The 16,142-nt window shown below is 37.5% G+C and overlaps 1 protein-coding gene across 3 annotated transcripts in view; it reads left to right on the forward strand.

The window, feature by feature from the left end:
- The window catches only part of Nup133 (nuclear pore complex protein Nup133), a 133,085-nt gene that overhangs the window by 20,883 nt on the left and 96,060 nt on the right, over positions 1-16,142 (forward strand). For all 3 annotated transcript variants that reach the window (XM_068375476.1, XM_068375475.1, XM_068375473.1), the window contains exons 3-4: positions 6,396-6,523; positions 15,856-16,037. In XM_068375476.1, the coding sequence (XP_068231577.1) occupies positions 6,396-6,523; positions 15,856-16,037 (310 nt within the window). The remainder of the gene's footprint in view (positions 1-6,395; positions 6,524-15,855; positions 16,038-16,142) is intronic.

A 16,142-nucleotide genomic window follows, 5' to 3' on the forward strand; every position in this document is an offset into this window, starting at 1 on the left:
CAGCCCTTGCATAGCAAGGTGCTAGCGAGGTGCAGGGACTCCTTATTGTTGAGTGCTGACACACTCAGATACTGAGTCCCCGGGCAAAGCCAAAAGCCAGTACTGGCCGGGACTTACCACCCTTCCTAAGGGTTGAGTCACCCATATTAAATAGCGTGGTTTGTATTTGAGTTAGGGAACAAATGATAAATTCGTAGGTAATTTGTATTTTTCCTAACTATACAAACCTTAGCTATTTAATCAAACTTGCCCGCCAGTCTTATCCCCCGTGAAGTCCTACCTCTAAGCAAATTGAGCTCAGCACAGGTGTGTGTGAGGAGGGGGTGGGGACCCCCCCCCCCCCAACTAGCGGTGGGGTAGTAAACCCTCGTTAAAATTCTAATGGCTCGTCATTTCAGCTACGCCGAAAGTAATTACCCATATTAAATAGCTAAGGTTTGTATAGTTAGGAAAAATACAAATACAGTGAACCCTCGTTTATCGCGGTAGATAGGTTCCAGACGCGGGCGCGATAGGTGAAAATCCGCGAAGTAGTGACAGCATATTTACCTATTTATTTAACATGTATATTCGGACTTTTAAAACCTTCCCTTGTACGTAGTACTGTTAACAAACCACCCTTTAATGTACAGAACACTTAATGCATGTACTACAGCACCCTAAACTAAAACAGGCACAAATATTAAAGGCGATTTTATATCATGTGTTTCCTAAACACCTAAAAAGCACGATAAAAAATGGCAACCAATGTTTTGTTTACGTTCATCTCTGATCATAATGAAGAAACAAACTCATTTAGTGTACACATATATGTACGTATAGGTTAGTTTTTGCATCGATTATATTGATTATACAGTACTGTATGTTGATTTTTTTATTACCAATGTTTTAGTTTACGTATTTTTCTTAGGACTTCCAAATGAAATCTTTTTCTTTATGACGCCGCCTGAAACGACGGCGTGTACGCTCAGTAAACAACCACGCTCAGAACAAACAAGGCATTTAACGCGCATGATGATAGTGATAAATAATGATACAGTACATACAGTATTTACAGTAAAAGCATTTACAAAATATGTTACCTTACAAATATAAATTATACAGTACTTGTACGTAGCAAAGCAGGAAAACAATTTGAGAGAGAGAGAGAGAGAGAGAGAGAGAGAGAGAGAGAGAGAGAGAGAGAGAGAGAGAGAGAGAGATTGTTTTACGTACGTAAATGTAAATTTTAAACAAAAAAAATATGATAGGTTACAACATGTAGACTTTTAAAACATTCCCTTTAACTTAATTCATACAGTACGTACATTACTAAACTATAAAACAGGTTAAAGTAAAAAATAAAGATTGTTACTGTACTCACCACGAAAGAAGTTCAAGAAAAACTTGAATGACGATGGCGATGAATTTGCTGCACAGTAGAAATGATGATGATGAAGCTGATGATGTGTTCTACTGTGCAGTCACTGATAGTATTTTACGTCTCTTCAGACGGAGGTGTCTTTTCCTGGGACACCTCTTCAACTTCTTCAATTTCTTCCGAAGGCGTACTAGCAGGAGGAACTGGCTCTTTTTTGCGAGGCTGAAAAAACATTGTGATCGGAAGTTGTTGCCGCTGCTTCTTTTTTCGATCCAAGAGCATCCTGTAGGGAGTCGTGATGTCATCAACCTTGTTGCAGAATTGCATCGAGCGAACCATATCCTCGTCCCACTCTTGCAACATTTCTTTCGCCTCCTTCATATGGTTGCAGAACTTGGCAAGCCGTTCTAATGTTAAGCCCGTTTCTTCGACATTTTCTTGGGTCTCTTCCTGGGTACCCTCACTCTCTTCCTCACTTGCCGATTTCGTCAGGTCTTCGAGGTCTGCGTCAGTTAGGGGCTGGGAATGGCAGTCCAACAACTCGTCGACGTCTTCAGTCGTCATGTCGCCAAACCCGTCACCCCCAATTATGGCAGCCAACTGCACAGATTTCCGTATTGCAGAGTGTTGGATTTCCGACGGAGTAAATCCCTTGTCGTCGTAAACAATATCGGGCCACAGCTTCTTCCAGCTCGCATTTACGGTTGCAGGTTTCATCTCTTGAAGTGCCTTTTGAATATTCTGCAGGCACGTGGCTATGGTGTACTGCCGCCAGTACGCCTTCAAGTTGAAGTCTTCATCCTCGTCATCTTGGGCAGCATCCACACACGCAACGAGGTCCGCCAAGGTATTCTTCGTGTAGAGGGCCTTGAACGCCCTGATAACCCCCTGGTCCATTGGTTGAATTAATGACGTGGTGTTGGGTGGCAGGAACTCAACCTGAACGCCCTCACGCGACAGGTCAGTTGCGTGTCCACCAGCGTTATCCATAAGGAGAAGGATCTTGAATGGCAAGCCCTTCTCTAAGAGATATTCATGGACTTGCGGGATGAAACACTGGTGGAACCAGTTGGAGGTCAGCATCTTCGTAATCCATGCTTTTTGATTATGCATCCAGTACACGGGAAGGAGATTCTTATTCTTATTTTTCAAAGCGCGAGGTTTTTTCGACTTATAAATAAGCCCCGGCTTTAACAAAAATCCAGCAGCATTGCCACACATCACGAGGGTAACGCGATCCTTGAATGCCTTAAAGCCAGAGGCTTTGGCTTCCTCTTTGAACAGGAAAGTTCGCGACGGCATTCTCTTCCAAAACAAACCGGTTTCATCCATATTAAAGACTTGTTCCGGCTTGTATCCACCTTCAGCGATAATGTTCTTGAAAGTCTGGTTCACGTAAGTTTCAGCAGCGGCAGTGTCAGCGGAAGCAGACTCCCCATGCAGGGAAACGCTTTTCAGAGCGAAGCGTTTCTGAAACTTCGCGAACCATCCTTTGCTTGCGGAAAAACGTTTCTGAGGCTGGGAATCAGTGGATGTCCCTGGTTGAGGATCATCTGCATCATCATCATCTTCAGCATGGTTGCCGTCGTCCTCTTTAGGTTCCTTTGCAGCAAAATTCTCATATAAGCTCAAAGCCTTTGTTTGGATGGTGTTCGTATCCAACGCTATGTTCTTCTTCCGGCAGTCGGCAATCCACACAGCTAAAGCACCTTCCATGCGTACGATCGTTTTATTACGCGTTGTAACGACTCGCTTCGCTGATCTGCTAAAGGTGATTGCAGCAGTCTTTCTAATGTTCGCCTCGTCCTTCTTGATGTAGCGAACGGTGGATTCGTTGATGCCAAAATGGCGGCCGGCGGCCGCGTAACTTCTACCATCTTTTAACATGTCGAGAAGCGTAACCTTCTCAGCTATCGTCATCATTCTTCGGTGGCGTTTAGGCTCACTACCAGCCTTACTAGAAGCAGAACGCTTGGGAGGCATTGTAACAGAAAGTTCAACAAAAAGTTCAACTTAAAACAGTCGCACACAGCACAGATTAAACTTCACAAACTTAAGAACGTCTACTCAGCAATACGCGGAAAGAGAAAGTGAACGATGCAGCCCCGCGAGAACTTTGATGCTGCGGGTAGAAGATGCGGGCAAAACACCAATCACAGGCTAGATAACAAAACTTGAGTTTTGATTCGTCATCTATCAGCGCTTGAACCAATCACAACCCGTCTTAGTACTATGGCGCGTTGGTTACTCATAGAAGATGCCCCCGTGCATACTGAACGTACGTAGATTAAGTACTATACAGTACCGTAATAATAATAAATAATGATAATAATACTGTACAGTAATAATAATAATAATAAGGATTAATAATAATAACAATAATAATTTTATTAACAACAACAACAATAATAATAATAATAACAATAATAATAAAAATTTACGTACGCTATTTTACGCCTCTCTCTCTCTCTCTCTCTCTCTCTCTCTCTCTCTCTCTCTCTCTCTCTATCTCTCTCTCTCTCTCTCTCTCTCTCTCTCTCTCTCTCGTACGCTTACAGTATTCGAAATGTGATTTTTGCAACAAAGAATATTATTGGATGCAGTACTGTACTACGTACGTATACATACAAAAGATTCATGGAAAAGAAGCACATCCATTTACAGTACACACCATTCTAATATGGTATGACTGCATCTGATTTGCGTTTCATGTTCGATTTAATTTTACTACGTACTGAATTATCGTATGATCACATTCTCTTTTCGTGTTTTATTTCTTTCTGTGCTGAATTATATATCATATGTTATGCAATGAACAATCAGTAAGAGCAGATATTACTAATTACAGTATTAATGGAATTACAGGTAACAAAATATCGTATTTGGTTATCTTCAGATTTCGCGGTATTTTCGAATTTTCCGGAAAATCCGCGATATGTATATATATATGGGTTATGGGAAAACCCCGCGAAGTGGTGAATCCGCGATTGTCGAACCGCGAAGTAGCGAGGGTTCACTGTACCTACGAATTTGTCATGTTCCTACTTGCTTTGGCTTCGGCCAAAAGGGTCTGCAAACTTCATGGTCTTTCCTGTAACATCACCCATTCAAGGGGATTGGGAGAGGTAATACTCAGCTTTGTCCCTGAGTTTATTGCCAAGACTCAAAATTTGGGAGTAGTGGATCCTAAATTCGGGTCCTTCCGGATTAAGAGTCTTCGTTCTGTAACTAATGATCCAGATCAACTTTTACTCTGCCCAGTGATGAGTTTACAAGAACCGCAGCAGCTCGCCCCCAACTTTTAGCACACTTCGTCATCAAGGGTAAGGTCAAGAGGAGGATCACAAAGAATACCATTTTGGCTTGGATTTGAAAGGTCTTTTCCTACTCCAACTCGACGACTCAGAGCTCACGACGTTAGGGGCATTGGTACGTCCCTAACGTTCAAAATGAATTACTCTGTGACGCAGGTACTGCAAGCGGGGGTGTGTAAGCGTCGAGCGACCTTCACTGTCCACTACCTGCAAGACGTAACCCACAGGAACATGGAGATGTTTTCCATTGGTCCTGTGGTGGCTGCTCAGCAAATGGTTTAATACCTTTGGGTCCTTGATGGGCAAGTAGCAGATGGTTGAGGGCAAAAGTTACCTGGGATTAGTCTGGGATGAATGTAAAGAATGACTGGCTCTTTGCATCATCTTCCCAACTCTTGGGGAACAGCACTCACGGTCTCTGAAAGCTGGCCTCACCAATCTGCAGGTAAAACATTTCCCTTGTGTATCTTAGAACAGAAATAATACTTGTTACATCCCCATACCCCCCTGGCGAGGTGGGATTGGGTAACGCCTATACAGAAGTTAATTCTAAAGATTCCTAGTTTCTGAGAATTTTTATCTAGGCCAGTCACATTACTAGTATCACAAGCACAGATTGCTCAGGCCACTAACCATGTGTTAAATGGAACTTAGCGAGGTGTCTGGATTTTTTCTCCCTGTTATGTGTGGAGCATGTATGGAAAAAACTGGAGGTCAAAAGCCAAACAAGTTGGTTCGGACTTCCACCCTCCTAAGGGGTGAGTCAGTCCGTATAAATAGTGGAAGGGTTTGTATTTATTGTCAGAACAAATAAAAAATTGGGAAATAATTTATATTATTCTTAACGATACAAACCTGTAGCCATTTATACAAATTTGGCTGCCATCACCTCTCTCCCGAGAAGTGCTGCCTGCAATAAAAAGGGACGAGACAATACTAGTGTCTGAGTGAGAGGGGTAGTGGGCTACCCTCTTACCCCCCTGCTAACTAGTGGGTGGGTAGTTATACCTCGCTGAAAAGTCTTGGCTAATCTTCCAGCTTCGCTGAAAGTATAATATCTATAAATAATTACAGGTTTATATCGTTAGGAAAAATACAAATTACTTCCAAATTTGTTATATTTAGGATTTGAAATACAATATCACTTTGGGTTTGTAAAGTATTTAGGAAAATCCAATTCTCACCCATTTTAGTTCAATTCTTTACTTCTCTTCTCAACACAACAGAAACATATGACCTTGCTATTTTATTACTCAACTAAGAGTTGTTATGAAAAAACTATAGTGTGAATCATTTCCTTTTTTACCTAAATCCCCTATGAATGAATTGATAATTATTTTGGAACATTTTACTCTATAGTGGTGTATTGAGAGTTGCTGTAGTAACTTGATTAAAACAGGAAAATAGAAAAATAATAGTATAATGTAGTTGTTCATTCGCTCAGTATTGAAGTATTATCTTTACCTCAATACAAGTAATTTTATGATAATATACTTGAGTTTTTTATTTTTTTTTTTTATTTTACAGTATCAAGATACCTAAATCTTCCATATGCACAAGAAAATATTTTAAATTTCTTATATATTTTACTGCACCCTATGTATTAATTATTTTTACCCCATGCATATAGTAATAACTTTTGCTCTGTACATAGTATTGGATTATTTTACTCTTTTATTATGACAAAGCCAAAAAAATGTCATTTTTTCTATTTCTTACAGTCGTACAACACCTTTAAATCGTTCTCTTCAAACGTCACAGCTGATAGAAGGCAGTGGACAGTATTCACTAGAGAGTTATGGAGCATCTTTACCAACCCTTGTCTACGAAGCCCTTACATTTGCTGACCGTAAGAACATAGATAATCTCTCTCTCTCTCTCTCTCTCTCTCTCTCTCTTCTCTCTCTCTCTCCTCTCCTCTCTCCTCTCTCTCTCTCTCTATTTGTTTATATCCTTGATTATTGATCAAGTTGCGACCAACCATTTTCATCACATTCTTCTCATCAGCAGCATCAATTTCTGATATACACTGAATGGAGATAATTCTTGGTTAATTTTACTTCTCTGGCTACAAAGGCCATTGATTATTGATAACTACTTGAAGGACATTCCTCCATGAATTAGATAAGAAATAATCTTGAACCTGGTAAATAGATTTAATTTGATCTTATCGTCATCATTATTGTCGTCACCATCTCTTCCTACGCCTAATGACACAAAGGGCTATGGTTAGATTTCCCCAGTCGTCTGTAGCTTGAGCTTTTAAATTAATACTTTGTCATTCATCTTCTCCTTCACGCTTCATAGTCCTCAGCCATGTAGGCCTGGGCCTTCCAACTTTTCTAGAGCCTTGTGGAGTTCAATTGAAATTTTAGTGAACTAATCTCTCTTGGGGAGTGCGAAAAGCATTCCCAGACCATCTCCATCTGTCCCTCACCATAATCTCATCCACATGTGGTACTCGAGTAATCTCTCATAGTTATATTTCTAATCCTGACCTGCCATTTGACTCCCAATATTTTTCTGAGGGTTTTGTTCTCAAATCTACAAAATCTGTTGGATATTGTTTCATTGTCATACCATGACTCATGTCCATACAGTAACACCGATCTCACTAAACTGATATATAGCCTGTTTTTTTTTTTTTTTTTTTTTTTTAAATATGTAATTTTAAGCAATTTGATTTCCAAATTTTTTTTTCCTGGCCATTGACTGATTTGCTTTTTTCAATCTCATATAACTCTAATTCTAAAGACCTTTTATTGGAGATCATGATTTCTAGATATTTAAATGATTCCACCTCATTAATCCTTTCTCCTTTCAATGATATTTCATCTTTCATAGCATATTCCATTCTTATCATCTGTCTTTCTTCCTCCTATGTATCTTGAGCCCCATCTTATGTGATATTCCATGCATTCTGGCAAGCAAGTTTTGCAAGTCCTGTGGTGTTCTGCTAATAGGGACAGCGTCATCAACATACTCTAGGTCAGCTAATATCCTGTTACCAATCCAATCCAATCCCTCTCCACCATCCCCCAACTGTGCTGTGTATTACAAAATCCATGAGGAGGACACACAACATAGGTGACAACACATTCCCTTGGAGTACTCCGCTGTTCACTGAAAATTCATTTGATTGGATTCCACTAACATTAACTTTGCATTTGCTATGCTCATGAACATACTGTACTTAATCAAATTTACATACTTATGGACAATTATTACATTACAAGTTAACTGATGACTTCAGTTTGGGTAAAAGGCAGTTTGAATATCTCGGTAGTTGATTCTCTTCCAGTTAGCATCTTCTAGATCCCAAACTTTAGATCATCGATCCTTTCATGTAAGACTTGCTCTATCATTGTCTCCCAGACATACAGACACTTGAATAGATGGATAAAAATGAAATTAAGTATTTAGATAATTACTTTGTATATAAGGGAGAAAAACAGAATCTTAATAAAATTTATTTTCATACCTGATGTTCATATTGCTGCCTTTTCAAAAGCTCATCTTAATTGACTTTTACCTGTAAAATTTTTTAATTTTCCCATTTTCTTCCCTTAAATAAAGAGCAATTAGTAAAGGAAGGAGCATTCTAGGGGTACAGTGAGCCCTCGCTACTTCGCGGTTCGACCATCGCGGATTCACCACTTCGCGGGTTTTTTTCATAACCCATATATATATACAGTACAGTATATACATATCGCGGATTTTCCGGAAATTTCGAAAATACCGCGATATCTGAAGACCCCAAATACGATATTTCGTTACCTGTAATTCCATTAATACTGTAATTAGTAATATCTGCTCTTACTGATTGTTCATTGCATTACATATGACATATAATTCAGTACAGAAAGAAATAAAACACGAAAAGAGAATGTGATCATACGATAATTCAGTACTGTATACAGTACGTAGTAAAATTAAATCGAACATGAAACGCAAATCAGATGCAGTCATACCATATTAGAATGGTGTAAGGCTGCTGATGGCTACTACTGTACTACAAATGTAATAGATGTGCATCTTTTCCATGAATCTTTTGTATGTATACGTACGTAGTACTGCATCCAATAATATTCTTTGTTGCAAAAATCACATCTCAAATAAGCGTACGAGAGAGAGAGAGAGAGAGAGAGAGAGAGAGAGAGAGACATATCTTACAACAAAACAAGCGTAAAATAGCGTACGTAAAGCTGTACAGTATTATTATTATTATTACTGTATTATTATTATTATTGTTGTTGTTGTTGTTATTAAAATTATTATTGTTATTATTATTATTATCATTATTATTATTATTATTATCATTATTTATTATTATTATTATTATTACTGTATACGTAGGGTACCTTGTACTTTGAATTGGTAACCTACGTAGCATATAAGATGGGTTGTGATTGGTTCAAGCGCTGATAGATGACGAATCAGAACCCAAGTTTTGTTATCTAGCCTGTGATTGGTGTTTTGCCCGCATCTCCAACCCGCAGCATCTACGTATTTGCGGTCACTTTGTCTCCCGCCGTATCGCGGTGTAGATGTTAAGTTATTGTGAACTTTAATCTGTGCTGTGCATGACTGTTTTAAGTTGAACTTTTTGTTGAACTTTCTGTTAAACCCTACTGTACAATGCCTCCCAAGCGTTCTGCTTCTACTAAGGCTGGTAGTGAGCCTAAACGCCACCGAAAGATGATGACGATTGCTGAGAAGGTGATGCTTCTCGATATGTTAAAAGACGGTAGAAGTTACGTGGCCGCAGCCCGCCATTTTGGAGTCAACGAATCCACCGTTCGCTATATCAAGAAGGACGAGGCAAACATTAGAAAGATGGCTACCATCACCTTTAGCAGATCAGCGAAGCGAGTCGTTACCATGCGTAATAAAACGATCGTACGCATGGAAGGTGCTTTAGCAGTGTGGATTGCCGACTGCTGGAAGAAGAACATAGCCTTGGATACGAACACCATCCGAACCAAGGCTTTGAGCTTGTATGAGAATTTTGCGGCAAAGGAACCTCAAGACGACGATGGCGACCATGCTGAAGAAGATGATGATGTAGATGAACCTCAACCAGGGACATCCACTGATTCCCAGCGTCAGAAATAACGTTTTTCCGCCAGCAAAGGATGGTTCGCGAAGTTTCAGAAACGCTTCGCCCTGAAAAGCGTTTCCCTGCATGGCGAGGCTGCTTCCGCTGACACTGCCGCTGCTGAAACTTACGTGAACCAGACGTTCAAGAATATTATCGCCGAAGGTGGATACAAGCCGGAACAAGTGTTTAATATGGATGAGACCGGCTTGTTTTGGAAGAGAATGCCGTCGCGAACTTTCCTGTTCAAAGAAGAAGCCAAAGCCTCTGGCTTTAAAGCATTCAAGGATCGCGTTACCCTCGTGATGTGTTGCAATGCTGCTGGATTTTTGCTAAAGCCGGGGCTTATTTACAAGTCGAAAAATCCTCGCGCTTTGAAAAATAAGAATAAGAATCTCCTTCCCGTGTACTGGATGCATAATCCAAAAGCATGGATTACGAAGATGCTGACCTCCAACTGGTTCCACCAGTGTTTTATCCCGCAAGTCAGCAAATATCTGGTAGAGAAGGGCTTGCCATTTAAGATCCTTCTCCTTATGGATAACGCTGGTGGACACGCAACTGATCTGCCTGTTTTAGTTTAGTACTGTATGCATTAAATTAAAGGGAAGGTTTTAAAAGTCTGAAGAGTATACATGTTGTAACCTATCATATTTTTTTTGTTTAAAATTTACATTTACGTACGTAAAACAATCTCTCTCTCTCTCTCTCTCTCTCTCTCTCTCTCTCTCTCTCTCTCTCTCTCTCTCTCTCTCTCTTCTCTCTCTCTCTCTCCTCTCTCTCTCTCTCTCTCTCTCTCTCTCATTTTATATAGATACGGTAAATAATATTTGTAATAACATATTTTCTAAAAGCTTTTACTGTAATATCATTATTTATCACTTTCATCATGCGTGTTAAATGCCTTCTTTGTTTACTGAGCATGGTTGTTTACTGAGCGTACTTTATGGCGGCGTCATAAAGAAAAACATTTCATTTGGAAGTCCTAAGAAAAATTAAGTAAAACATTGGTAGGTAATAACAAAATCAACATACTGTACTGAATAATCAATATACAGTAATCGATGCAAAAACTAACCTATACACAGATGTGTAAATGCGTTTGTTTCTTCATTATGATCAGAGATAAACGTAAACAAACCATTGGTTGCCATTTGTTATCGTGCTTTTTGGCGTGTTTAGGAAACGCATGATATAAAATTGCCTTTAATATTTGTGCCTGTTTTAGTTTAGGGTACTGTAGTACATGCATTAAGTGTACTGTACATTAAAGGGTACTTTGTAAACAGTACTACGTACAAGGGAAGGTTTTAAAAGTCTGAATATACATGTTAAATAAATAGGTAAATATGGTGCTACTACTTCACGGATTTTCACCTATCGCAGTCGGGTCTGGAACCTATCTACCGCGATAAACGAGGGTTCACTGTAATGGTAACTGACATGCCATTCTCTTTATCTACTTCAGCTTCTCTTTGCTAGTGGTATTTTTAGAAGCAGGTCTTATGAAAGCTATTCATGTTTTTAAAGGACATCACTTTTATGATTTTAAATCTAATTTTCTTTTATTCTGTATTTATAACAAATGATATCAACATCAATGACCTTCAATGTTAGGATACGAGAAGACTCGAAATCCATCGATCAATCAATCAGTCGTCCTTTATTGATGGGACCTACTTCAAATTGTTTTCTTATTACTGCACATTAAGATGTCTTCCCCCAGTTTTCTTATTGATTACTCCTGTTTGGAGTGTGAATGGGAATTGTTTCTGGTACAGGTAGTTCATTATTCACATTCCCTTGGAGTATAGTGTCAGAGGGCCAACCAAGGTAACTGCAAAAGCACAGAAGAAACTTTCTGTTAGTACAGGCGAAAGGCCAGAGAAGACTAGGCTTATTAATTATAGCGGGGATGATGACGATAATGACAAGCCACAACCTTTAGACAATTTCCATAATCAGCCAACTTTCTATAGTACTGTACAATTACTTTCCTAAACTTTTGACATTGCTAGCTTTCTTTGCTAAAGTTCAGAAGTCCAGTGAATCCTCTCTCAAAACGGTAACTCGGGTCTTACCCACCTTTTCCCAAACGAACCTAACTCAGTTGAGTTTAGTATACAAAAGTTTTTTTTTTTCTCAGTAAGGGTTCTGAAAGTTTGCTGTGCAATACAGATTCGAAAGCCTCTCGCAGAACTTAAAATTTTTTAAATACTCTATTCCCTTCTGCTAAACACTTACTCATAATACAATCCTAGTCTCTCTATATAACAACTAGATTGTGAGGTAGAAGACAGAATAAGTAGTCTGGATCCTAATATACCTCCATTTGCTAAAGTAAGTAATCCTAAAGTATATCGTATATTATAGGTGATTCTTTGGCATATCGTATGATTTCCTTAAATCTTGTTGGAGTGAACAAAGTTTCAAGTAAACTTACTCGTTCGCTTTATGTTTTGTTTGACAATGTATTTCATTTGCTTGCAATTTTGGTAACTACAGTAGCTCATCACAATTAATTCAAGTATGGTAATGTAACCTTTAGTACATATGCTAACAAAAAGAGTCCTCTGTATGCATGAGCAGCATCCCCAGCAAACATTTCAATGTAAACAAGCAGAAATTGGTTGTTTTTCCCACAGTTCAAAGATGTCGAATAGAGCAACTAGGTATGCGGAAAGGCAAGGGTTTAGCTGGAGAAGGATAAAAAATAGTTGAAAGAAATAGAGAGACTACAAGAGGAACACAACTCTGTAAGGTGCAGTGAACATTCAGAACCAATACTGAAGGTGTATAATGTAATCAATACCACTAGACCCAAATGTTGAGACCCCTTACTGAAGGAATATTATTTGATTAATACCACAAGACCCAAATGTTCAGACCCTTACTAGTGTAATATTATATGAATAATACCACTAGACCCAGCCATAGAAGTCAGACTAGTATAAGCAAAGTGGCAGCCATGTCAGACTTGCCTCCCACAAGCAAAGAGTCTTTGTCCTATTTTGCTCTTTTTTTTAATTTATTTTTTATAAGATAAACTTACTTTTCTCATTAGGTAATTGATTCTTCAATGTCTCCCTATATTATGCATACCCTTTATTTGTTCATAAAATATTAATAATAACGATAATGATAATTATATTGAAACCTTTTGAATTATACCTCATATGTATAGTACTGTATATTGTTTTCATATATTTCATTCACTGTAACTTTTCCCTCTTATAGATGCACAGTTATGTTTGCAAAACATCTGAGATCTGCACTTAAAGAAAGACACTTCTTAAATAAATCTTCAAATATTCACTTCACTGATCTATCTGAAGACATTACTGCTAAATAGAAAAGATTCTGTACAAAGTTAGTGATGCTGATATAGTAGTCACTTTTGATAAGACCCATGTAAAAGCGTGCCTACATCCAAAATAATTTTGATAATAATGGTTATACAAGTATTCATATAATTTTGTACACAGTAACACATTACGATTACTTGTTTAAAGGACAAGTTCTTTGCAGAGGTTCACAACAATATGCTTGCTGAATGTCTAAAACCCTGTGTTGAGCTTAATGCCATATATTTATTGTACAATATTAAGAATAATTTTGATCGAAGGCTAAAACTGAGGTACACTTTATCAACATTATAAGTGACAATTCATAATTTTATGCTAAAGTACTTTACACTTTGCCAATAGTAAAAACTAAATAAGTGTTCTACAATATACACTAAGATTATAATTTAAAGTAATAGCTATAATTTGATGTATGAACATTGATTGACAGTACTCCAAGAGTACTAGTTTGAGAACCAAAGCCCAATGCAGTGTCAGTTATAGGGTTTACAGTAAAGAAGGGAATTTATATTTAGGACTAATATTTTTTATATTTCCAGCATGAATTTTCATGTTTCTCTCAAAGTGAAGACATACTTTTACCCAAGGGGAACCTCATTGGAACCTTTAGGAGAATGACATTAATAGGTTCTCATATTGGAGCTCTATTATTATTATTATTTTATTATTTTATCATAATCATCATCTAAGCTACAACCCTAGTTGGAAAAGCAATATACTATAAGCCTAAGTTCTCCAGCATGGAAAAATTGCCCAGTGAGGAAAGGAAATAAACAAATTGTATAAGAAATAATGATCAATTAAAATACAATATCTTAGAATGATAACATCATCAAAACAGATATTTCATATATAAACTATAAAAAGAATTGTGTCAGCCTGTTCATCATAAAAGCATTTGCTGTTTGAACTTGAAGTTCTACAGATTCAACTACCCGATTAGGAAGATCATACCACAACTTGGTCACAGCTGATAACAAGAAGTTTCTACAAGACTGCGTTTGCTATCTTATTCACCATTTGATGTGATTTAGGGAATTTTTGTTATTGAATTCAGACCATACTAGATGCCAAATCGTGAGTTTCTTAAATTAAAGCTTATTAAATTAGAAGCTCAATGTACTTTCATTGGTATATTTTTAGGATTTTTCTTTAATCTAATATGAATTTTATATTTATGCAAATCATTTGGAATTTATAAATTTTTCCTTTTCAATAGTGTAATTTTGAGTGTAATGGAATTGCCTGTTTTCTTAGCTTTATCCCTATAAAGGGTTCTAAAAGTTGTTTTCATTATATACCGGTATATATATCTGTACCCGAACAATATCAGATATTGTGAATGATTATTCTTGTTTTTGTTTGTAAGGTGTACTTACTTAATTTTGTAATACAAAAAAACCTCCTTACCTGCTGATTTGATCATACACTGTTGAATCAATGATACAGTCATAGAAAATATATGCTGATCATTCATTTACCCAAAGCCAATAAATAGGAAGCACCGAACAAAATATTTTATCTGTGCTCTTATTACATAACCTATATTCAATTTCTTTTAGTAGGGCATATTTGCACCGACTCGCAGCGGTGCCCTTTTAGCTCGGAAAAGTTTCCTGATCGCTGATTGGTTGGACAAGATAATTCTAACCAATCAGCGATCAGGAAACTTTTCCGAGCTAAAAGGGCACCATTGCGAGTCGGTGCAAATCTGCCTCGCTAAAAGAAATGGACTATAGTAGAGTAGCTGCAGTGAAGTAGTGTTTCAAGTAAAGGGCATGTTGGCCCAAAGGCTAAAAGATTTCAATTATTCTTCTTCTTTTCTATTTCATTTTATATCTTTATCATTCATGTTATTCACACATATTTGTGTACTGTACATTTATTTCTTTTATGGTATGCTTATTTCCTTCATTATTCGTTACCTATTCCTTAGTTTTTTATTTCCTTTTCTTCAGTTTTGCTCACTATATTATATATGTATTAATTTGATTTAATGCTAAATTTGTATGAGCAAATTTACTGCATTAATTTTATATGAATTACTTTCCCTGTCTTTTACTAAATAAAATCAATCTCCCCTTTCAACACACATTGTCCCTGATGCTATTTTTAATACCCTTTCTCTTCCCTACAGACTGAGTATGTGAAGTATAGAAATTTGGTTGTATAGAAAATATTTTTCTATAACTTTTATTGTTAACCCTCTTACCCTCAAAGGACGTACTGGTACGTTTCACAAAAGCCATCCCTTTACCCCCATGGACGTACCGGTACGTCCTTGCAGAAAAATGCTATAAAATTTTTTTTTTCATATTTTTGATAATTTTTTGAAAAAATTCAGGCATTTTCCAAGAGAATGAGACCAACCTGACCTCTCTATGACAAAAATTAAGGCTGTTAGAGCAATTTAAAAAAAATATACTGCAAAATGTGCTGGGAAAAAAATAACCTCCTGGGGTTTAAGGGTTGGAAATTTCCAAATAGCCTGGGGGTAAAAGGGTTAAGGAAAAATTTTGCACTGGAGTGAGTGAGTACTGTACTATATTGTACAGTTTGTTTTTGAGAGAATATTTACAAGAAAAAAATCCTTAGAGGTTATATCACCTATTATCCAAAGAATTCTGTAATCGCAGAAGGCCTTGGAAAATAATGACTGTGGATCAAGAGGTATTACTGTAATTTTGATATATGTTCCTGTTCTTTATTCTTTGTCAGGTAATGTTGAAATGTCCGCTGTTTTGTCGCCATGTGGTTGGGCATGGCTTGTGTATGGCCGTAGACTGTTAGTTTGGTGCTACAGAAATGTGAAATATCAGTTTCGTGAACTCACTCTTCCACCGTCAGACTTAGCACATCGAGCCCAGTTAGTGGTTGTGTATTCTGCTAATGAAGGACAGGTAATTATTTTCTCTTGTTTCTTAATGATAAATACCCATCCTATCATGAGCATAACAGATGTTGATTGTAAGCAGTAAAAGATACCGATTTGAATTTTATGATTT

This window comes from Palaemon carinicauda, chromosome 6 (assembly GCF_036898095.1).
Source record: "Palaemon carinicauda isolate YSFRI2023 chromosome 6, ASM3689809v2, whole genome shotgun sequence".
In the NCBI taxonomy this organism is placed as follows: domain Eukaryota; kingdom Metazoa; phylum Arthropoda; class Malacostraca; order Decapoda; family Palaemonidae; genus Palaemon; species Palaemon carinicauda.